The sequence below is a fragment of the Pistacia vera genome, unplaced genomic scaffold, assembly GCF_008641045.1.
Source record: "Pistacia vera cultivar Batoury unplaced genomic scaffold, PisVer_v2 Contig483, whole genome shotgun sequence".
Lineage (NCBI taxonomy): Eukaryota > Viridiplantae > Streptophyta > Magnoliopsida > Sapindales > Anacardiaceae > Pistacia > Pistacia vera.
In genome coordinates, this window is record NW_022196316.1 from 681,427 (window position 1) to 706,453 (window position 25,027).

At 37.7% G+C, this 25,027-nt stretch overlaps 2 protein-coding genes across 4 annotated transcripts; one reads left to right on the forward strand and one right to left on the reverse strand.

Annotated features, from left to right (window-relative positions):
- The first annotated feature begins 9,900 nt into the window (after positions 1 to 9,900).
- On the forward strand, positions 9,901 to 10,521 carry LOC116146860 (uncharacterized mitochondrial protein AtMg00810-like). Its single transcript, XM_031432308.1, has one exon. It carries the CDS (start codon positions 9,901 to 9,903, stop codon positions 10,519 to 10,521), a length of 621 nt encoding a protein of 206 aa, XP_031288168.1.
- A 3,402-nt stretch (positions 10,522 to 13,923) lies between these two features.
- On the reverse strand, positions 13,924 to 24,911 carry LOC116146740. Of its 3 annotated transcripts, XM_031432168.1 has the most exons (9): positions 24,608 to 24,911; positions 18,405 to 18,501; positions 17,170 to 17,255; positions 16,558 to 17,042; positions 15,748 to 16,453; positions 15,403 to 15,633; positions 15,195 to 15,319; positions 14,657 to 15,078; positions 13,924 to 14,567 (listed from the first exon to the last, which is right to left on the reverse strand). In XM_031432168.1, the coding sequence occupies exons 1-9, from the start codon at positions 24,613 to 24,615 to the stop codon at positions 14,175 to 14,177; spliced, it is 2,553 nt and encodes an 850-aa protein (XP_031288028.1). In that variant the 5' UTR covers positions 24,616 to 24,911; the 3' UTR covers positions 13,924 to 14,174. The 3 variants fall into 3 exon arrangements, with proteins under 3 accessions (XP_031288028.1, XP_031288026.1, XP_031288025.1); XM_031432166.1 differs by lacking the exon at positions 24,608 to 24,911 and having other exon boundaries at positions 18,429 to 18,718; XM_031432165.1 differs by lacking the exon at positions 24,608 to 24,911 and having other exon boundaries at positions 18,405 to 18,718.
- Positions 24,912 to 25,027: the final 116 nt, after the last annotated feature.

Here is a 25,027-nt window from a genome sequence, read left to right on the forward strand (position 1 = left end):
TTGGTTATGGATGGTGTAAATGGGTGTGTTGATTGGTGTATGTGTGCATATGAAGGATGATTATGCCAATTAAGAGATTTGTAGTTGGACGATGTTTTGGCACTTTTTGGTTCTGTAAAAAGGGAGGTTTTTATGGCATTTTATACTTAGAATGATATGATAGGTTTATTCTTTAAATAGGATTTTAAAATAAACTTCTTTCCTAGGCTTGCGTTTTCTAGGTTCTCAATGGCCAAGGGATACTTAGGAAATACCCGGCTAGGGAGGGGTTTTACAAGTACACAAAGTACTAAGTGTAGTCTTCCTTCCCAAAACTTCTATGATCAATTAGTAAAATATAAAAAAAAAATTATTATAAGTATTTTCTACGTGTAATACATGTTCGTTTTTTTTATACATAGTTTTAAAAAATGATACAAATAGCAAAGAATTCTAATATCCTCCTTACATAAAAGACATTCAGTAACATTCGATAAATACTCAAGAAGCTGTGGCCACAAGGCATAGAAGATAAAGATACTCCATGCACAAATTGAATTTGGCTAATTACACACATATGCTCTTTATAGCATAGTGATGAAACATATTCAAATAGCATAGTGATGAAACATATTCAAACGTAAAATAAGGAAAGTTAGTAAGAACTACAAAGAACAAACATCTAGGTTACTAAGAGAAAATCCTCTCTCTTCTCTCTAGGGGTGAGCGGTTCTGGGTACCTTGCATTTTTCGGGAGAATCGGAACCGCATAGTATAGGTTCCCAAAAAAAGGAATCGAAATCGGAACTGCATAGTACAGGTTCTTAAATTCAAGGAATCGGAACTTAAAATGTAGGTTCCAGTTCCTTTCCTGGGTACCCTATAAAAAATCAATTACCCCCCTATTAGTTTAAAAAATGACAAAAAGACCTTAAAAGTTTACAAATACGCCCCTAACAAATTTTGATTACTCATTCATTTGTGTCCAATGTAACTCATAAATCTTCTAATCTCTAGGCAACACTTGAATTCAATCAATTCATCACAATTCACATAAAATTCCTCAATCAAAACCAAAACACAAACAATTATTCATCACAATTCACATCAAATAACTTCACCAAAATCATTCAAACAAACAACAATATAGAAAGTTAGAAACTATCACCAACTTCTTTGATTCTCCCACTAATTTCAATCACTATAATTATAAAACTACAAAACAACCCAAAAAGCATAACATGACTCATGTCTAATGCTCCAAATTAGGCGTGGATATTCCTTCGTTAAGTGATTGAAGTCCAATCATTTCTACAAAATAAACACAAGAAAGTCAATTAGTAGCTTAAAAAAGTAAAAACATTGAATAAATTTATTTACTAATAACTTAAAATAAATTTAAGAGATAAGAATATAATCGTTACTTAGTTAGATACTATACCCGTTTCATAAGCCTCTGCATCCTCCAAGTCATCTTCATCCAGAGTTGGTGCACATTTCAACAAATCACTTATACAAATCAACGATTCAACAACTGGCGGAGATAAAGAACTTTGAAATTTATCAAGTACACGACCCGATGTACTAAAAGCTGACTCGGAAGCAACTATAGACATTGGGATTGCAAAGAGGACTTTGGCCATACGCGAGAGAACTGTATACTTTGATGCATTTGCTTTCCACCATTCCAATACATTTAAGTTAGACATTATGGATTCACATTTATCATCAAGGTACCAGTCTAACTCTGACTTGGTAGCATCATGTACCTCTACCTCCATCTCCTCCACATATGCCGACCTCATAGGGTCGAGGCAATACCACCATGCTGACTACTAACAACAGGTAAAGGTTGATCATTTCTGCTTGTTGGACAAGAACTAGAAGCTTACCTTTCATCTAAATTTGATGGAAGTCCTTTATGAAATTCAAACAATTCTTGTAACACGTGTCTCATGATTCCAGACATCCTTTTAGCCTTTTCGTAATCATCGGCATACATCTTTTTTTTGTAGCACCAACTCACATATTTCATTTTATTTCCAGGATCTAACACCGCTGTAATCAACACCATCACGTTCATTTTGTCAAGACTCCCAAAATACTTGTTAAATTTCTCCCTCATTTTAATTGACATTGCATTAAGACAAACATTAGAGTCTTTCTCCCAATCATTTAAAGTAGTGACAATGTCTACAATTTCATGAAAATAATTGTTAGAAGTCATATAGTTGGACCCTGACATTCTGTTTGTAGCTTCATAAAATTTCCTTAAGAACTTGGCGAACACAGTTGCATTTTCCCAATCTTCATCAAAAGGAACATCATATGTCATTTCAACCAAGTAGTTGGAGTCCTCCTCTTCCAACCTTTTAAAAGCTTTTTTGAATTTGATTGCCGATTCCAACATGAGGAAAGTCGAGTTCCATCGAGTAGCAATATCAAGACACACCGTACCTTTATAACATATCCTTTCTTCTTTGACACATCTCTCAAAGATTTGGCTTCTACTGGAAGAACTCCTCACATACTTAACCGCATTACGAATTCGGCTAACATATTCCTTAATCTCGCTAATACCATCCTTCACAATCAAATTCAAAATATGAGTTGTGCATCTCATATGAAAATGTTCACCATTTAGAACATGATTATTAGTATCCTATGATACGCAATACATATCCTACGATATGATTCGATACGAGTCGCCAATGATACGTATCAGATAATATATTTTAAATCTTTCGATACATTGATATGTATCCTACGATACGATACGTATCAATTTGTATCCTTAAAAATATCGATACAAATCAATGTGACTTTATTAATTTGGGCTAAAGGCCCAAAAAAAAATCGGGTCAGATCTGGGTCACCCAACCCGATTCACTAAAACCCCCCTAAATTTACCTATTTTGCATGGAGAAATAAAGAGGAAGATGTGTTGCCCATTTTGCATGATAATAATAACACAAGTGGAGATATAGATATTGATATTGATTTTGGAAATTGTATGAATGGTTGAAAGGAAATGATATAGATTCTTAATTTTGTGATAATTTTGATTATGTAAAACCATAATTTAAAGTCAATAATATCACAAAATTCATTAATTAATCTTGGGGATGATATTAATTTTTTTTTTTTTTAAAAAAAAGGCGTATCCTACAATATGATACGATACGCAATACACGATTCAAAAAATTAGGTTTTTGATACACGATTTAACAACCATGATTTAGAATCAAAGCATTCCTATCCGCCAATCTCTCCCTCAAGTAAGTCATTGCCACATCATTAGTAGTTGCATGATCCACCGTTATAGTGGACACTTTATTTTCAATTTCCCAGTCAATAATACACTTCTCCACCACCTTCCCGACCTCCCTACCCTTGTGACTACTAATTCTAACAAAACTCAGAATTTTCTTGTATATAACCTATTTCTTGTCAATGAAATGACTAGTGAGACACAAGTACCTTAAATTCAGAATAGGTGTCCATATATCGGTTGTCAAAGCAATTCTGGACTTCAAATGCACAACTTGTTCTTGAGTGCAACTTTCTCACAATTGAAGATCTTCGAACAATCCCTTGCCACTGTGAAACGGGAAACATTCTTCCATAATGATTGCAATGCACTAAGAAATTTTCTAACCTTTGGATGCTCAACCTTTGTGAAATGATCTTCCGTACTAATTATCACTTCAGCAAGGAACTTTCTACACTCCTCTTGATTAAATCTCCAAGTACCAACCTCACTAGTTTGCCCTCCATCCTTTGTGTGGTCTTGAAAGAGAGAAGTGTCTGAGAACTATCTACATTTTGAGGAAGCTTCTTGCAACTTGTAAGATGCTTGCGCATCGAAGAAGTGCCATTAGCCACACTATACGCGAAGGTCTTCTCACAATACATGCACTTTGTCCCCTCAATCTTGTTCGTTTTGCTGTTATAAATCTTCTCAAAATGTTGCCACACCGTAGACTTGGCATTTGGCCTAAACCTTTGAGGCTTATTTGAAGTTGACTCTGCAGCAATAGTCTGTGCATTCTGAACCTCGGTGTTTTCTCTAGTCGATGACATTGTTTCCTGCAAAGATTACATAAATAAATAATTATTTAATCAGATAAAGAATTATTTATCAACAATAGAGAATAAATCCTTATGAGGACAGATGTTCATAAGAGGAAAATTTGTCACATCCTATATCAAAGTTTGCAATTGTCGCAAATTGCAGCAGCAGCAGCTTGCAACTACTGCAATTTGTAGCAGCAACTTGCAAATGCTGCAATGCAGTTACTACAATTTGCAACAGCAGCTTACAACTACTGCCCTGCTGCAATTTGTAGCAGCAGCTTGCAACTGCTGCAAATTGTAGCAGTTGCAAGCTTGCAAGTTGCTGCAATTTGTGTTGTCCAATTATATAAAAATTTATAAAATTCAATCATACATAGCATTGTGCATTACATATCTGTGGATTGTAGTTATGGATTATAATTTTGAGAAATTGCTTCAAAGAGACAAAACCCAGTTCACAAATCACTAATCTTTTTCAATTACCATTGTTTTGAAGGGCCAAAAGAGAAGCCCCACAACCACAAGCACAATACAAAGGTGACTGAACAGAAAGAATAAAAGGAATTAAGGAAATAGAGAAATATGGATTACAGCATTATAAGTTAATAACGCCAAAGAGAAAGAATAATATTAACATAGTTGATTAGTTTTATATCACGCACCTTCAATCTGAATAATATGCCTCAGAGAATCAACACTTGAAGTTCCAGAAAACACAGGAGAAGAAGACGACAGAGAGAATGGAGAAGAAGAGAATAAAGAGATATTGAGATAACACCCTGTAACACCCCACTTGAAATACGTAGCCACTATTTAAGGTATGGCCTAAAGGGTTACTGAATTTTCCCTAAATGAGGTTGTATCTTATTCATGTTGTTTGGTTAGCCCTTGGTTGAGTTTATGTTTTGGGTTTGGTTGAGTGTTTACCCTGGAATTGATCAAGACTTAGCGGATTTTGAAGTTGTAGTCTTCGCCGCGGCAATGTTTGCTCTGTGTTGGCGGTGTCGGTTCTAGAATGTTTCGTCGGGGCAACAGAAAGTTCTTCGCCGCGGCGACGAGACGGTAGAAAAGTTCTTGAGGTTTCTAGAGAATTCTCCATAAGGGTAAAATGACCATTTTATCCCTAATTAGCAGGAAAAATGAGGAGTAAAATGCAAGGAAATTTCATGGAGAATAGTGTAAAATGGGGGTGAGTTTGTAAAGAATTAAAGGATAGAGGTGGAAATGGGTGAAATGAATGGGTTTTGAGAACTCACGCCTTTTAAATGTCACACCCAGCCTTCTACCGGCTTGCCCGGCGGGCCTAGGCCCAGACCCGAGTGTGAATTCTACTCAGTATTGTCCCCTTCCCCCCCCTCCCCCCCCCCTTCCCCCTTAAGGAGCTGGCCTGATGGTACTCATGGTGCTTCCCATTTGCCTACAACCCCTTGGGCATGGGTTTGAGCCATGAGGGAGGCAAAGAAATCCCTTAAGGGGGGACAATACTGAGTAGAATTCACACTCGGGTCTGGGCCTAGGCCCGCCGGGTAAGCCAACAGAAGGCTAGGTGTGACACACCCTAATCGAATTGGGTATTTTCACTATTTTGCTTTGTGTTTGTAAATGTAAAATTACAAGATACCCCATTATTTTATACTAACATTAACAGGGGTCTATTTGATAAATTAATAAATTATTAATGTTTATAAATTTATTAATTTAATGTTATAATTGGGTATTTATAAAATACTAAATACTAATGTAGTAAATTTAATGTTATAAATTAGTAATGGTTATAATGTAATATAGTAATGTTGTAATTAATTAAGTAATTATTTAATTATAATGTAATATTATAATTAATTAAGTAATCATACTATACATTTATAATATAATGTTATAATTAATTAAATTTCTAATTATTTAATTAAATATTGTTCTAATGTTTATAATGTAATGTTATAATTAATTAAGAAATCATACTATAAATTTATAATGTAATGTTACAATTAATTAGATTTTTTAATCATTTAATTAAGTAATGTACTAATGACTAATGAGTTCTCTCTAGGATAGTCAACCTGCCACTCTTTACCTTTCCCACCAATCCACCACCTTTCCTCCATCCGCATCCATTTTGCCACCACTTTTATCTTTCTCCTCCACCATCCACTTTTTTCTCCTTGGTCGATATCCCTCTTCTCTTTCTTTTTCTTGTTGCTTGTGCTTAGTCGTTTATGGAGAAAAAGTAGTTTTTGGTTTGGTCATGTTTTTCCAGAGTTGGTGTTGTCCTTTGCTTTGGCTATGAGTTGGTTGATGTTGGATAGCTGGAGATTAATTTTCCACTGGAGGGTTATGCCTTCCTTCCCTCTCTCTTCGATTTTTTGAATTTTCCTCCTGTTCCTTCATTTCTTTTCTTATCCGCCACGTGACATGCTTCCATTGGCTTGAGAGATTGCTACCTTATCCTTTGTCTTTACCTTTTCACGTCACCTCTCTCTTATTGGTTCCTTGTGATTACCTTATCCCTTTATCAACCGACCCGCCACATTATCTTATCCTTATACTTGTCAGTTTTCTCCACCCCATTGCCACATCATCCCCTTCACTTGCCACATGTGCGACGACACCCTTGGTGTCATGTCACTAGGAGAGAGATTTTTTTTTTTTAAAAGAAGTTATAACCGTTAGCTTCCCTCCTTTTTCTTCTTTGCTTGTTGGTTCCTTAGTTCAATGGGGGTTTTTGAAGTAGGTGAGAGTTTGGTTTTGAGTAAAGAAAAAAGTGTGGATAGTGTTGATTTCCCTCTTCTCCTTACTAAGCAAAATTTGAATTCGGATGTTAAGGGAGTGGTCAAGAGTGAAATGTGTAAGCCATTGGAAGGAAGTGGCTCTAACGAGTATAAGATGAAAAGGGAAACAGAAAATAGCAAGGGTGAGGTTAGTAAGTATTCCTGTGATGGTGCTTCTCAAGGTGCTTAGAATAAGCTTTTTATTTCTAAAAGATCCAATACGAAATTGGAGTTTTTTGAGCTGGAGTATGTGGGTATTGGGAGCAAAGTGAGAGTATCCCCTCATGAAAAAGTTGCAAATTTGGGGTTGGATAAATGGAGGAATTACCTAATTGGTTTTTTCCTTGGGAAGAAATTACCATTTTAGGTGATCAAGAACTATGTGGTTAAAGCATAGGGAAAACTTGGGAATATTAGGGTTATTTCACATAGGATAGGAGGTTTCATTTTTAAGTTTGAGGATGATGTCAGTAGGGACCAAGTGTTGGAGGGAAGGCCTTGGCATGTGGTTGGTCAACCATTATTCCTCAAGAAATGGTGCTCAAACCTAAACTTATCTAAAGAGGGAGTGAGGAAAGTACCGATATAGGTGATAGGCTTGAATTTGCTAGAGTACGTGTGGAGATTGATTCGTCTTCGAATTTTTCGGAGATTATTGAACTTGTGCTCTCTATTGCGGACTTGGTGGATTTACATGTGGAGTATGCTTGGAAGCCTATGACATGTTCGTGGTGTAAAGTTTTTGATCATCAATCCAAGAATTGTTGAGATGCCCCTAAAGAAAGTAAGCCGATGCAAAACACCAAAGTGCCCTATCAAAATAAGTGGACAATGATCAATAAGAGAAAATAAATTATGCATTTGTGGAAGCTTAGAGTGAGTTAAAACAACATCAAACAACAACACTTCTAGATTCTGCATCATTTACTCTAAAAAATTGACTAAATCGGCAATAATAACAACTCACAAAGATAACAAACACTTCGGCAACACAACTACAAGATAAATTAAGGCAGATTCCAATGAACTCCCAAAGTATAAAGACAACGTCATTGGCTAGGGAATATCACTAACAACACCAAATAACACAAGATAGAAGCCAACCTCAAGTCGCAAAGGCTAGGCCACCGGACAAGGGTCTCCAAACGTAAAGGCAATGCCACCAATTTGGATTTCCACCACCAAGCCAGGCTAAAACTTGGATAAAGGATAAATAAAATGCTCTCACCAGAGACTTGGTTTTCATTCAACAACTTTAAACATTACAATGGAACAACTTGGCCTTATATAAGACCTAACAAATAATGCCTAATCAAGATGAAATCTAAGCCATTCAAATGGCATCCAAGCAAAACATAACATAATCTTGACCTTACATGTGGCGGCTAAGCTTAATGAAGTGAAGGCCTTATGATTTTGTGAGAGGTTATGATAAGATAAATACTTAGCAATGAGATGTTTAGTGCATGTTCGTACACCTTTTTTAATTACTATAGGAACATTAAGATCTGACAAAGGTACAAAGGTAGGTATAATTGGAAGAGTACTTAAACCTCGAGAATTTGGAATTGAAGGTTGGCTTTGTTAATGGTTGTTAGGATGATTCCCACTATTAGGATGAAATTTTGATCTAGTATAAACACGAAGCTCAGAAGGCAAGAGATTATCTTATAGTATATTTCCCCTTGTTTGTGGTACACTAAGGTCTGACAATGGTAGATTAAGATTCTCTAAAGAGGTTGAGCCAAAATATTGCATGCATCTGGAGACACTTTTATTAAATTTATTGAATGCTAAAAGTCTAGTTTTCTACCTTACATACATGTTAAGTTATACTAAACAAAAAATATTGATTACCTTGACACATTAATTTATGGTTTGATTCTTTAAGAAAACTACTCTGATAAATGGATGCATAAGAGAGCAGACAATTCTATATATGTTGTTTTAAAGAGCAAAACGGCACCAAAGTTATACCAGGTTAATTGTCATAGACAGGGGGTTTTCATTAATCAAGGATTGCATTCTTAAATTCACTAATAAATGTCCACCAAATTTTAAAATGTAATGGCTACACAATGCCAAAGACGCAGAATTGTCCACCAAACATTAACAAACCAATTAGGAGAGAAAAAATAGTTTGAAGAACCAAGCTTCCAAACTTTACAATCCTTTTTTCAAACCATTCAAGACAACATTCCCAAGCAAAGCAACAAGGGTAGGAAGATGTTGTGAGAAAAGATAAGTGATGGATATTAAGGGAAGTGAAGAGAATTGATTGCGTCCAGTGGTGATTTATTTTGTTTGGAGTTTGTTGATTATTTTAAATTTGGAACTCCACTTAACACTTTATTTCCTCATCTCTATAGAATTTCAACCTCTCATTTTGTTACTATTGGTAGTAGAATGGTTTTTCTTCATTGTCTATTAGGTGAAATTTAAATTTTTGAGGAAATATTTTTCATCTATTTGTTACAAGAGATATCTAGAAAGCCCTAGATCACCCAGATTGGAAGCTAGCAGTTTTAAAAGAAATTGAGGCTCTTCGAAAAAATGGTACTTAGGAAATTGTTGATTTACCCAAGGAAAAGAAAATTGTGGGTTGTAAATAGGTGTTTACAATTAAAAACAAAGTAAGTGTAGAAAGATACAAAGCACGACTAGTAGCCAAGGGATTCACATAGACCTTTGGAATTACTACCAAGAAACATTTGCGCCAGTAGCCAAAATTAACTCAATTCGTATCTTACTTGCTCTTGTGGTACATCCTAATTGGCCTTTACATTAGTAAGATGTGAATAATGCTTTTTTAAATGGAGATTGAAAGAAGAGGTATTTATGAAGTTACCACCCAGATTCGAAGGTAAACTAAGAAGTCAGAAGGCATGTAGATTGAAGACATCTTAGTTTAAGCAATTTGAGAAAGCTGTAAAAGGTCAGGGTTATAGTCAAAACCAAGTTAATCACACGTTTATTTTTAAACACTCAAAGTGATGGGAAAATTGTAATTTTAATTGTTTATGTAGAAGACATAATATTGAAAGGAGATGATTATGCTGAACTTGAAAGATTAAAGATGGTTCTTGCCCCTGAATTTAATATTAAGGACTTGGGTACACTGAAGTACTTCCTTGATATAGAATTCTCTAGGTCTAAGAAAGGGATATTTATTTCTCAACAGAAATATGTGTTTGATTTGCTAGGGGAAACTGGTTCGCTGGGGTGTAAAGTGACTAAGACACCTATAGAGTCCAACTTAAAAATGCAACCTGCCAAGCCTGAAGAAGTAATCGACAAAGAAAAGTTTCAACGGCTAGTTGGTAAACCGATTTACCTTTGTCACACTTGTCATGATATAGCCTTTGCAGTTAGCATAGTAAGTCAGTTTATGCACTCGCCTGAAAAGGAAAATTCTGATGTTGTTTATAGAATACTAAGATATTTAAAAGGAACTCTAGGAAAATGTCTTCTATTTGAAAATTATGGGTATCTTCAAGATGAAGCTTACACAGATGCATGTTGGGCTAGGAGTAAAATAAATAGAAGATCAACTTCTGGGTATTGCACCTTTGTTGGAGGTAATTTGGTTACTTGGTGGAGTAAGAAGCAAAATGTGGTGGCTAGAAGTAGTAAAGAGGTAGAGTTTAGAGTAGTTGCTCATGGGATTTCTAAAGTTTTGCGAGTAAAAAGAGTTTAGAGTAGTTACTCATGGGATTTCTAAAGTTTTGCGAGTAAAAAAAACTGCTGGAAGAAGTAAGGGCTACCAATCCGCTACCTATGAAAGTTTACTGTGATAACAAAGCTGCCATTACTATTGCTCATAATCAAGTACTTCATAATAAAACCAAACATGTTGAAGTTGACAAACACTTCAATAAGGAAAAATTAGATTATGGCCTAATGTATATGTCTTACATTCCTACTATTAATTAGGTTGCTAATATAGTTACTAAGGGATTACCAATAACAATTCATAAGGTTGATGGGCAGGCTGACTATGGAAGACATCTTCAAACCATATTATTTGGGGGATTTGTTGTATATTTTGTATTATTAAGAGATTATTGTCTTTCCTTAAAAATCAGGTTTTAATTATCTTATTGTACAGTTGTAGGTTTTCTATAGTTAGGTTTTTTTTTTCCTCTCTGTCTAATGTAAATCTCTATAAAAAGAGTCTTGAATCTTTATTAACATATGAAGAATAAAACCTAAAACTCTTATTTACGAGTTTCATATATACTTTTTCATATTAACACAAAATTAGTACGACATATGCACAAAATATACACGATATAAATTAATGCATTTGTTAATCGTAACATAAGTGATAACATGACTCATTTGACATTTGGTGTATACCATTCAGATTTATGTACAAAATCTAGTAGATATACCATGAAGTATATAAAATAGATTGTATTTGCCATGTAGTTTCAGTACAAAAATGTTAGCAGAACATAAACAATTGAGTGTAGTTTTAAAACTTCTATAGTCAACAACCAAGTGAAGATTCACGAGCAAGAACACTAGAACCTATAAAATGGTTGGCTTTGACAGCAACTCAGATGAATAGCTTCACTTTTAATGGAACAAAATGGTTGGTATAGGGTTTTGAATCAATTTGGAATGCTCTAAGTTGTGAGCTTAGACGACCAAACATGACCTTTACCTATAAAAGTTGATTGAAGACTCATTTTAATTTAATATCAATGGAATTTGACTAAAGCCAACTGCTTTCAAGGTTTAAGTCCTATTGTCATCAATTATTTATGCATAAACACTTTTTTTATTTTTTCATTTCGACTCTTCAACCAATTTTTATTTTACACATTTCGTGTGCATACCATATTAATATTGTGATATTACTGTGTTTGATATTAAGTCAAATATTTAATGGTATTTACGTTTTTTTAGTCAAATAGTAACGGAAAGCCCTAACAGAACATGAAGGTAGGTGGGAAAGTGTCGTTTTGAAACTTGACTAATGGAAAAGTGTTGTTTTGACAAACCTTGGGTGGAAAAATGTCGTTCCCCCACAATGAGATTGAAGATGGACACAAAATTTCTAAGGGATTGCTGACGACTAAACGACCTTATCCCACCCAAATAATGGCTTAATGACATTTTTCCACCCATGAACTTTTAAAATACCACTTTACTACCCAAAGAACAATTATGTTAATAAATTTCATTGTAAAAAAGGGCAGGATGGTCAAAAGTCTGTTATAAGTAAGGGTATGATAGTCAATTAACAAAACCCCCATTACCCTCACCCATTTGCACCACCAATCATCGGCCCTTCTTACTCCAGCACCTAATTTCTCACTAGTGAGCAGAGGCAATCGAAAAAGCGGTCGTTAGCATCATCTTCCCCTCACCCCTTTTTCATAACCAACCTCACCCCACCCATTTTCACCCTTTAATCACTGAAAAATGTCCACTTTTTTTTTTTTTTTTTCTGTTGAACACCCATCTTTCAGGCTTGTTTCTAATTGATTGTCACATCGAAAATTCACCCTTCCACCACCGCTGCAACCCCTTTCACCCCCTCTTCAAAACCCACCATCCAATCGACTTTTGCCACTCCTTGTTTGCCATCCACTGGTCTTTTTTTAGGCACCCACCACTTGCTCGTAAAAATTCCCTAACCAATATGCCCCTCTCCTGCCTGTTAGCGCTCGCGCACCTGTAGCTTGCCTTTGCAGGCTACTCGTAAACCACCTCCCACTGCCTCCCATCCCTTCCAACAACCACAACCACCACTCTAGATCCCCACCTACTTTTCAAGCCCTCAATCGACCTTGAATAGCACTGAAACTCCCGTCCACCAACTATTCGATAAAATGCCCTAACCAACCAAAACACACTCCACCAAGTAGGCTTGAACAGGAAACCCTAGTTCTATGCAATGGTCAGTGGGAGATCAAGGTCAAGGGCTTACAGGTTTTGGAGGGGGGATGCTGGTGGTGCGGAAGGTGGTGGCTAGGTAAGTTTTTGGTGAGGCAGTTGACAAGAATTGCGCTGGGAAGAGATAACGTTTGCGCTAAAACCTAATAGGTAGGCGGCAACGATCGGTGGATAATTGGGTTGGGAGATGTCAGGGGTTTTGTTAGGGTGGCATCAGTGAGTCAAATGGTGTGGTTGGAGAGGGTTGTCGTTGTCAGATTTGATCGGAATAGCTTCAAAAATATGTCAACCAAAGGAAGTGCAATGGTTGGCAATTGGTGGAGTAGTTGGGTGCGGGGTGAAGAGGGTTTAAGTGTGTTGGCAAAGGGGAGTGATATGGTGGGGTTGGGGTCGACATGCAACGCCGGAATCAGATCGTTTGCTGGCACCGGCCAACAGCCACAATGGAGGCTAAGAAGAGGAGAAGAAGAAGAGTAAATGATATTTTTATCTTCACAATGAATATTATTATATTTAACTGAAATTATTAACGAAATATAACGTTTAGTTAATAAAATGGTATTTTAAAAGTCTGTATATAGGAAAGGTAATTAGGCCATTATTTAGGTGGGAAAAAGTCTTTTACTCGATTGTTGACACAACCTTAAATATTCAAGATATATCATGCATGTGTTAGCTGAGATTTATGATGTCATTAAATTTGGTGACATGGAAGGGTTCTTGGGCAATATTTTTACCTTTGGTGGACCTGGAGACAACTGTGGAATTTGATATGAGTAGTAAGAACTTATTGAAACATTTTATAATAAATAAAATTAATATTTTTTATCTTATTCTTTCTTTTTCTAATTTCTTATTTTCATCCTCTCAACCATTTTTTTTCTCTCATACCAGTCTCATTTTCTTGAATTACATCAACACAAAACACAAGACATTTTCACTTAGAACTAAAGGTTTTCTAGTTTTTTAAACTAAGTATTGTATGTTTATTTCATACGATCCATTATATATAATAAATTATATAATTGAATTATCATACCTAATCTTTCAAGGGATGAAAACATGCAAATTACATATTGTTAAAGTTGTTGGGAAGATAAGATGGTATTTTAATAAATGATTAATTTTATTAACCAAAAAATATGATCATTTTTACCACAACTCATGACACATAAATAAAAAAAATTGAAAATTCACTTAAAAAGCGTAATATATTCTATTAATTTTTGGATTTTTAGTTGGCCTATAGGCTACCTGTGCACCTTTTGTACGTTTATTTTCTTACAACCCAAATTTCAGTTTCCTATCAATAAAATAAACAAAAAGAAAACTAATTTCCGCTCTAAAACTGGGTCAAGATCATTATTAATGATCTAGTATACATCACAGTATCTATGTTGAGTAACTACTATTTACGAAGGATTATTCTGCAACTAAGACTCACTACAAACACAATGAGGTGTTGACATCATTGCATTCAGTTAAGCCAAGAGTAAGAGACAGAGGCACTGAGCATTCACATTTCTCATCTTTTACATCGAAATTTCTCACCGATTTGGATTGCCTGCCTCTTTGTTCTGCTGCACCAATGTTTTCAATTCCTAAATTTAGCTCCAGATTTACACCTTCAAGACTTGGAGCAACCCCATTTCCTTTGGTAGAAATTGTCTTGCCCGAATACTTTATGTCCCCGGATTCAGTATTGAATTCACCCGCTTCTCCGAAACAGCTTTTTAACCTCTTATATTTCAGTTCTTCGTCAATCCGGATACATTCTCTACCTGTTTGAAGAGTGAGGTCAACCATCTGTCTTCTCTTGGAATCTCTTTCTTCTCTCTGCAGGTAGAACAAGTACAGATCAACCTAGAGATCAACTCCTGTAAGTGGAGTTACAAAATTAGTTACAAAATTAAAACAAATGTTACCTTGCATGAGACAGTGTCGGGCACATCTCTGGATAGATGATTTTTCGGACAGTTAAAACTTGTCTGTTGGCAGTCCGGCCTAGTTTTAAAATTAACAACCTTGTGCTCAGTGAAGGATACTTTGGACCCACTAGTCTCAGCTTTTCTTCCCGAAGAAAGTTGTTCTAGCAAGGTAAAGGATTTTGGTCCTCGTTGCTCTATGCATGATGAAATTGATGCAGATAAACTTTCACTAGAACATGCACAGGAACATAAATTCCGAGTAACAGACATGGGAAAATCACACGATTGTTGCTTCTGGTTTGGTCGATCTCCATTCTTGCTACAGATACAAATAGTATTCTGCAGAATTGGCGATTCTGATGAGCAGTTAATCCTCCTTCCTCTACATACTCCCCACAAAAACAACAGTTTATTCCAACCTGCCATCATTAAATTTGAACATTTAGTTAAAAAAAGGAGTATTTATTTCTTTGTGCTCGCAGGTGAGCACATAAGCTTAGTGTTCAATATGACAATCGTAACAGTCAATTCTTACGCTGAGATTTTTCAGGAAGCAGGTTTGACGGAAATATTAATAGCTCAACTCCATCAAAATTTCCTTTGAGATTTGAATCATTCTTAATCATGCAATCAAGCAAATCTTTGTAGTTTCTTTCATAGCTGCATAAGAAACATAAGAGAACTTCAGCAGACCGTCAGCACAAAAGAGAGCACTAAAATCACAAGAAGAAGCTTTAATAGACCTCTCAACATCACTTGCAAAAAAGTAGAGAGCAATGTTATCTTCAGTTGCGTAATTTTCCGGGAACTGCATTGGCCAATTGTTTGAGCGAGGCACTTCCTCCACAAGAATCTTCTGAGGAAGTTTGCGCACTACTTCAAGAACTTTAGCTGAAGCGCAAGTTGAGACGTGTGCTTGAATTCCATCACAAGAACTTGGAAGTCTTCCACCTCCTTGGATATCAAATTGACCTCTGCATGACACATCAGGCATTCATGTGTGAGACAATTTGGAAAGACTAAGAAATAATAGGAGAGAAAATAACAATATAAGCTCAGAAATGTGAGAGATAAGCAAAAGGTCATACTTCCACACGTAACTAAGCTGTGGAACAAAAGAATTCCAAGAAGGAATAGCCACCACAGAAGCAAAGCAAGGTAAGACTTTTGCTGAAGGGCTTTTGTTGGAATGAAGAGTAGTATTAGAATTATTTCTTTCCACAGTCACTGCCATGTCAGCAGAGTGCAAACTGCGCTGCCCAACATCATTGAAAATACTGTTTTTCTCTTCGTTAGGAAAGTCTGTGTTAAAGAAACTGGCTGATTTTGATAAGTTGTTCGATTTTACATGATGCTGGACATCCACCAGATCTCGAGAATTGGATCCATAAGTGGGTAGTACAACAGTTTCACCACAATTAGCAATCTTCTCATTGGGTATTGATGCAGAAACACCAGAGTCAACCACAGGCAAGCTAATAATAGGATTCTGAAATCTCGAAGTGCACTCAGTTTGAGTTGACCTCTGTTTTTTGGCAAGCTTTAATCTCTTCATATCCTCACCGTGGGAAATTTCAGAACAGCGCAGTACAACTATTGGATCTGAAGCATTTCTGTGGTCTGAGCTGGCATTACTAAATGACATAGACTTCATCATTCTAGCAACTCTCACCTCTTTATTGTTACCATTAGCAGTTTCTCTTGCGAAATTTTGTTTCAGAACACCTCTTTCAGACATTTCAACTTTCACTTTCGATTCACTGATCTTAAATGACTTTGATTTTGAAAGAATACCTGTAAAGCCGAAACATAAACTTGGTCAATTACAACTAAATTCAAACAACACATTCTAATGAATAGCACAGGATATCTGCCTCAAAGCTATATAAGAAAATTACCATGAGACTTTCGATACTCTGGCCGTGCTTCATGTGATTTATTGCCTGTTCTGAAAGTATATTTTGAAAAGCAGTCACCCTGTGCAGTCACTTCAGGAGTTTGCTTCAAATTCTCCTTATTGAATGAAGAATACAGGCAAGTTTTGCTAGAGGGTTTGGAAACTCCTTCTTGTTCAACACTTTTAAACACTGTTCTTTTAGTCACTGAGATAGCTTCTAAATTGCCTGAAGGTCTCTTAGAGGAGAAGTTAGGACTAGACTTAACTTTACCTCTGCTATTCAATTTCAAACTATTATTATCATCCAAAGCACTAGAATTTCTAAAGTTTTGTGCTGCTGTATTCAAGGAAGGTTGACTTGATACTCTTGCTGCTGCTTTTTCAAATTTCTGTAGCACGTCCCTTTTGTTTTCTTCATTGAGTATGCATTCTTCACACATCCAATCTCCTTCAGGAATCTTGTTCAGTTTTTCACGCATGCAATAGCTGAAACAAAGAAAACAAAATATGAGCATTTCACCCTCCCCAATAGATAAAAAAGGAACACCAGTGCTAGTTTAAACTTATAAATAAAAATAATAGGAAGGGAAAAGATTAGCTTCGTAGGACATACATGTGTTCTGCTCCATCACTGCAAGTGCTACAGATAGCAAGCAAGTCCTCCCGACCAGCATCTCCACATATATCACAAATTCTTACCTGTTCCCAGGGGCAGCAGAAAATAACCACACAGTTATTGAAATTTAAAAGCATTGCATTTATGAAGGGGAAAATAGTAAACCAAATATATAATGATCATGTATGAAAGTGGAGGGGCTAAATGCATGTTGCCAACCTCCAAGTATCAGACTATGTACAGTTAAATAACCAGAAACAAGAAATCCTAAGTTTCTAAAATTTTCAAAGAAGATTCGGACTTTATTGTTTCGGAACATAATTAGGTTGGTATCCTTAAACTTTCCGTCCAATTTTTAAGGAAGTTCTTTTCTAATCCATCCTACTTATTTATTGGTGGTATTTTCTTCAGTATCCCCAGGTGAAAACCAAGATCACCAGAAGGTTTGTTTTCGAAATTCTACCCCATCAAGCTTCAGTATCCCTGTACCTTAGCTCCTAGTTTTCACTAAAGCTGCATTCCATATATTATCTAAGACTCACACAAATCCAGAGAGCTAAAATCTAGTCTGGTTGTGTCAAATGAATTTCACAGGATAGCTAATTTTTCATTACAATATCTTAAAGACTGATCTTTACTAGGTAATAAGAATCTCCTTTATTTCCCATTTTGCTAGCAGAACAATTAAGACATCATGGCATATGCACGACTTCATTTAATAATGGCAATTTACAGCTTGAATCTCTATTACAGATTACAGTTATAATGATAAATATTACAATAAATACATGCTTATTATACTAACTGTAGTCAATAATCTTAAGTTTATTAGTTTACTTAACTAGTGATATGTTATCCTATTATACAAAAATATTCATCAATCCATTGCCATCCAGCCTAATACTCTATTTGACCACTACGAAAAAGGCAGCAGTTGCAACACAGGAATCCCAACCACAGATCTGGACAACCTCAAGAGGTCACCCCACAGTTAAAAACCACCCAGGTATCAATGTAAAAACTAAATCTTTCGTTATCATTCCCTGTTAAAAATCCCTTCACTATTTGTTAAACAAAAACACACTGTCTACAATTTCATAACTGTTAAAGTTTTTCCTATGGTCTCTTGTATTTTAAAAATTCCAATAGGTCCACCAAGTGCCATGTCCGAGAAATGTACACCAACTACTATGTTCACATATTGTAATATCAGGGATAGGAACGGTACTTACTTCAATCTCTGTAGAATCAGATACCTTGTTATGGTCAACAGGCTGTGACTCCGGAGGATCTTTAACCACATCAGATTCATCAACCCCTGCACTAGATTTTCCAATATCTTCCTTTCGAATAGGACACTTCACCACTTCAACTTGCAGGATTCTGCCACTCATTTTGGCATAAAGGACTAGTTGGCACAGAGCACAATACAGGTTGGTCACCAACAGGGTTTTCAGTCACAAGAAAGTTATTTGACGAAGCCAAACGACATGATGTACTTTTCCACTCTGTATCACCTCCTCCTCCTTGTTTACAGGCCATCACATTTGTGATAGGACCTGACCTGCAATTCAAGCAAACTACCACAAACAATCTGCACTCACAAGTCAAATTCACCAAAAATAGTAATAGGATCCTGTGTATTAACCTCAACAAAATATTACAGCTAGACACTACGTTAGATTCCAACAGTCCTATCCTCAGTATTTAGTAAGCAAACAACTCAGAAACGTAATGCAAAATACAATCAGAAAAGAAAATCAAAAGACTGACTTCGAGGGTCAGACACCTCCCAAATACTGACTTCAAGGGTCAGTAGCCTCCCTTTTCACTTTACTTTATAATTCTATGCCTTTTCTATTTCACTCCTCCTCCTTTTATTCTCTCCTGTCACCCTTTATTCTAACTAAATTCCACCTACGTTCCACCATCACCTGCCATCTGTCCTAACAATATTCCTTTTAAAACAAACTCAAAACAAATCCTGACTTCCAGCCTTGCAGATAATTGGCCATGTTCCTCTACTGCCTATTCCCACGCTTCCTGTGGTACACTATCTTTATTGGTTGCTCATCATTACCCTCCCCAAGGAGAATCACCTTGTCCTCAAGGTGAAAGGAAGGAAATTGTTGCTGAATAATGTCTGCATCTTCCCACGTGTTTTCATAGGAAGGCAGCCCTTTCCACTGAATCAGTACCTCCCACTAGCCATTCAGCAGTTTCCTTTTTTTGAGAACTGCTTCAAGTTCCAATTGTAAAGTTAGGTCCTCGTTAAGTTATGCTGGTAGAGGTTGGCTATTAGGGATCGGAAATGTTGCTTTCTTCAGTTGTGAAACATGGAAAACGTTGTGGATACGAGCTGAAGAAGGAAGGGCCAGCCTGTACGCCACTGCTCCAATCCTGTCTATGATGACAAAGGGACCGTAAAACCGCAGGCTCAACTTCTCGTTGTAGTGACGGGCTAAGGAACGTAATCGATACGGTTGTAACTTCAAATATACTGAGTCACCTGTCTCAAATGTTACCTTTCGGCGACGGCGATCAGCATACATTTTCATGCGGTTTTGAGCCTTTAAAAGATTGTCCTTTAATTCCTCAATAATATGGTTTCGGTGCTGAAGTTGTAGATCAACTTCTTCAACTGGAGAAGTATGGTCCGTATAGCGTAGCACTGTCGGAGGGTCGCGGCCATAGAGAGCTTTAAAAGGACACATTCCTGTGGAAGTATGGTAAGTCGTATTAAACCAGAATTCTGCCCATGGCACCCATTTTGGCCACTGCTGTGGATAGCCATTGATGAAGCACCAAAGGTATGTCTCTAAGCAACGGTTGACCACTTCTGTTTGACCATCCATTTGCAGATGGTAGGCTGAATTCATGTGTAGATGGGTCCCAGACTGTTTAAACAATTCAGCCCAAAAATTGCTCATGAAAATTCAATCTCTATCGGATACAATAGTGCGTGGAAACCTATGCAACCTGACCACTTCATTGATAAATAAGTCTGCCACCATCTTGGCGGTCTACGGGTGTTTAAGAGTGAGAAAATGGCTGTATTTGGTGAAACGATCGACCACAACCAGAATAAAGTCGACTCCGTGGGCCTTGGGCAGCCCTATAATGAAATCCATAGAAACATCCTCCCACACCTGGTTAGGGATAGGTAAGGGTTGCAGTAAACCGGCGGGGCTTAAAGCCTCGTATTTATTTTGTTGGCAAATATCGCAAGCAGCGACAAATGCCTTGATATCCTTCTTCATGCCTTCCCAAAACACCACATTCGAGAGTCGTTTGTATGTCTGAAAAAATCCAGAATGGCCCCCAATCGGTGAAGTGTGAAATTCCAGTAATAGCTGGTGGATATGAGGCCCGGACTTAGGTAAAACCAACCTGTTATGGAACAGCAAATGGCTTCCCACCAACCGAAAATGAGGATGACTGTTTGGGTCAATCAGGAGCTGTTGAATGATCTTTCGTAGCTTGGCATCTTGTTGGACTGCATCCTCGAAACTGTCTAGCCCAGAAAAACAACCCATTGAGATGGCATGATGCTCGATTGTATCTGGCATCCTGGAAAGTGCGTCTGCTGCTCTATTTTATGGTCTGGGTTTATACTGAATGAGGAAATCCAATCCTAACAGTTTGCTAACCCACTTTTGCTGACTTTCACCTAATAATTTCTAGTCTGTTAGGAAATGGAGTCTCTGCTAGTCTGTTCGGATAACAAAACGTCGGCCCAAAAGGTAATGTCGCCATTTTTGCACCGCTAAAACCACAGCCATTAATTCCCGCTCATACGCGGATTTCAGTTTGGAGTTGAGTGACAAACCTTTGCTGAGAAAAGCAATAGGCCTCCCCTCTTGCATCAACACTACCCCTAACCTGCTTCCCGAAGCATCGATCTCGATAATACACTCTTGGGTGAAGTTGGGCATCCGTAAGACAGGGACACTGGTCATGATTCTTTTTAAGTCTTCAAAGGCTTGTTGAGCTGCTGGATTCCACCCAAAAGAATCCTTTTTCAATAGGGCAGTGAGTGGAAGAGCAACCTTACCGTAATCGCGAACAAAACGGCGGTAATAACCTGTCAGCCTGAGAAATCCCCTAAGTTCCCGGATGTCCTTTGGTGCTGGCCATTTAGTGATGTTGTCTATTTTACTGGGATCAACGGCTACACCCTTAGCTGATACAATATGTCCCAGATATTCCAACTGTAGTTGTCTGAACTGACACTTTTTCTGATTGACCACCAACTGGTTCTCCCATAACACTTGCAAAATAGTACTCAAATGTTGCACATGTTCATCCATCTCCTTACTATAAATCAATATATCGTCGAAGAACACTAACAAGAACTTTCTCAAATACGGTCTGAATACATCATTCATGACAGCTTAAAAAGGTTGCTGGTGCGTTGGTGAGGCCGAAAGGCATGACGAGAAATTCATAGTGCCCTTCGTGTGTCCGAAAGGCAGTCTTTGGTGTGTCTTCTGGCCACACTCTAATCTAATGATAACCGGATTTCAAATCAAGTTTTGAAAAAACTAGTGCCCCCTCTAATTCATCAAACAGTTCATCGATAGCTGGAATAGGAAATTTATCCGGGATTGTCACTTTATTAACTGTCCGGTAGTCGACACAGAATCGCCACCCTCCATCCTTCTTTTTCACCAATAAAACAGGGCTGGAAAACGAACTGATGCTTGGTTTTATAATTCTCGAAGCCAACATCTCCTTGACAAAACACTCGATCTCATTTTTCTGGTAATAAGGGTACCGGTAGGGTCTAAGGTTTGGTGGCTGCGTCCCAGGGATTAGCTGAAAGGCATGGTCTCTGGACCTGACGGGTGGTAACCCTGAGAGTGGTTCGAAGACTTGGCTAAACTTGCCCAAGACTTGCAGCAGTCTGTCATCGATACTCCCCACATTTGAAGACTGAGTCTGTAGTTGCCCAAATTCGATCAAATAACCCTGCCCTTCGCTCTGTAGTGTCCTAATCATTGCCTTGAGGGAAACCAGTGTCTTGGTAAGAGAGGGATCCCCAGACAGACAGACCGTTTTGTGTCCCATTGTGAACTTCATGATTTGTTTCCGCCAATCTGTAATGGTTTCGCCCAAGATCTCAAGTCAAGCAATACCCAGTACCACGTCGGCGCTGCTCATATCAAACGAAAAAAAATTCTGGTTAATATTCACCCCTTGTAACTCCATGCACACGCCCTTACATTCCCCTTCACATCTCACACTATATCCATCACCAACTCTGACTCCGAAAGACTGAGTCCTCACCACTGGTATTCCCAACTGTTCAACCACTTTTGAGCTAATAAAATTATGGGTAGCCCCACTATCAATCAACACAATCCATTCCTTACCTTTGATTTTTCCTTTGAGTTTCATTGTCTTCGGGCCTTGAATCCCCACCACTGAACTCAGTGAGAGCTCCACATTCTCCTGTGGTTTCTCTGTTTCAGTTTCAATAATCTTCTCCCCCACTCTTGGATCTGGGTCATCTTCTTCATCATCAATCAGGAGGATTTGAAATTGTTTCTCCCCACATTTGTGCCCAATCGAGTACTTCCCATCACACTTAAAACATATTCCCTTCTCGCGCTTCATTTGGACCTCGGCATCTGTCATCCAACGAAAAGGTAAGTCTCGTCGTGGAAACCCGTGTCGTTTGAATGGCTTGGAGCTCATCGTCATTGGTTCGCGTGGGTAAGAGTTCGCCGTCGACCCTTGTGTGGAAGATTCCGATGGTTGTCGAGTAACCTGGGAGAAAGTATTTGGATTAGCTTTTAGGGATTCTGTCGAAACTGTCGAATTGGGAAATTTTGGGCTAAAATTGAACCAGGTCGGGTTATGGTTACCAAATCGGGTTAGACTCCTAGATCCATATGAAACCCAGGCCCACTTGTGCGTGAAACCCGGTTTAACCCCACTTGGGCCTCTTCTAAGGCTTGGTTTTTTTCTTCAATTCTTTGGGCCAGTTCAATAATCTGAATTAAAGAGTTTGGTTAGGCCAACCTAACCTCAGCTCTAATTTAGTTTTTAGTCCATTTATAAACGCAGCTTGTAGGATTTCTTCTTTCTCTCCTACCAACAGAGCTACTACTGCTTCAAATTGACGACGGAATTCTACCACTGACCCAGTTTGCTTCATCACCATCAAGGATTCACAGGGGTTGAGTTCTTGGGATCCACTAAATCTCTGAAGTAGTGCTAATTTCAACATAGCCCATGAGCTTGCTGGTGTTCTGGATTCTGTCCACTGGAATCAATTGATAGCTTCTCCTTCCATGCAGACAGCAACTGCCATAAGCTTTCCTTCTTCCGATATGCCATTGATGTTGAAGTACCGCTCTACTCTAAAGATCCACCCGTAAGGGTCTTCACCGGAGAAGATTGGCATTTCCAACTTCCTTCCCCCTATTTCACTGCGGTTTTGGTTACTGCTCCCTGACCCACTGGCTCCGTTTATATTTTCGTCATTGTGAGATTGAATATTTTCTGTTGAACGTCCCTCTGTTCTACTTGCCTCTTCTTCATTCTTTCGTCGTACCCATGATTGTAACTCCACCAAACACTCCCGGATGGTACCCATTTCAACTCCCAACTTAGTAACCTCTTTCTCCACATTATCAAGTCTAGAATCCATTCTTGTCAAGACCATTACCCAGATCTCACGCTCTGATACCACTTGATAGGACCTGACCTGCAATTCAAGCAAACTACCACAAACAATCTGCACTCACAAGTCAAATTCACCAAAAATAGTAATAGGATCCTGTGTATTGACCTCAACAAAATATTACAGCTAGACACTACGTTAGATTCCAACAGTCCTATCCTTAGTATTTAGTAAGCAAACAACTCAGAAACGTAATGCAAAATACAATCAGAAAAGAAAATCAAAAGACTGACTTCGAGGGTCAAACACCTCCCAAATACTGACTTCGAGGGTCAGTAGCCTCCCTTTTCACTTTACTTTATAATTCTCTGCCTTTTCTATTTCACTCCTCCTCCTTTTATTCTCTCCTGTCACCCTTTATTCTAACTGAATTCCACTTACGTTCCACCATAACCTGCCATCTGTCCTAACAATATTCCTTTAAAACAAACTCAAAACAAATCCTGACTTCCAGCCTTGCAGATAATTGGCCATGTTCCTCTACTGCCTATTCCCACGCTTCCTGTGGTACACTATCTTTATTGGTTGCTCATCAGTTGTCTGATCCACTAATACAAGAAATGTTGTCACCAAAGCATTCTGATTCTTTCTGTTGCCTAGGTCGATTTGATAAGATTTCGTCAACATGAAAAATTGATCCTTTCACAGAAGCATGATTCTCTGGAACTTCATCAGTGTCTTCAGAAGTAGTAGGAGCCCTCAAAGTTGCTTTACTCTCTACATTTTCTGTGAAAGAATCACAACTTGAGCATGCACTAAATAGGTTGCTTGTCTCACTGCTTGTGTGATGCCTCCCATTGCATGCATAACATAAAGATGGCAACAGCATATCAACATTACCAGAAGAACCCCGACAAACATCCTTTCTCTTACAGGCATCAGAAAATTCATCAGTGTTTATTCCCATTGTAGATGTCATTTGCTTGGAATGCATACAACATGAACATGGGATGGCACACACGTTACAATTCCTGAGTTGTTCTTTCATATCAATTTCACTGCTTTGGAAATGTCTCTCTCTCTCAACATGTCCTCTTTCAGTGCCACATGATCGTTGCGCTGCTTTTGGAAACGTTTTCTTTGCTTTCGTTGTCTCTATTCATTGCACGAAAATCAATGCAATGTCAATAAACGAAAATACATCAGTTTCTAAAAATTTGAAAT

Bases quoted from the DNA above. Each gene is read 5' to 3' on its own strand.
- LOC116146740 (XM_031432165.1), bottom strand. From the start codon at position 18,566: ATGAGTGGCAGAATCCTGCAAGTTGAAGTGGTGAAGTGTCCTATTCGA. The intron at 16,454-16,557 runs GTAATTTTCTTA...TCGGCTTTACAG, and splicing joins AGAGTATCGAAAGTCTCATG to GTATTCTTTCAAAATCAAAG. The intron at 15,320-15,402 runs GTCTATTAAAGC...TTTCTTATGCAG, and splicing joins TTTGCAAGTGATGTTGAGAG to CTATGAAAGAAACTACAAAG.
- LOC116146860 (XM_031432308.1), top strand. From the start codon at position 9,901: ATGGTTCTTGCCCCTGAATTTAATATTAAGGACTTGGGTACACTGAAG.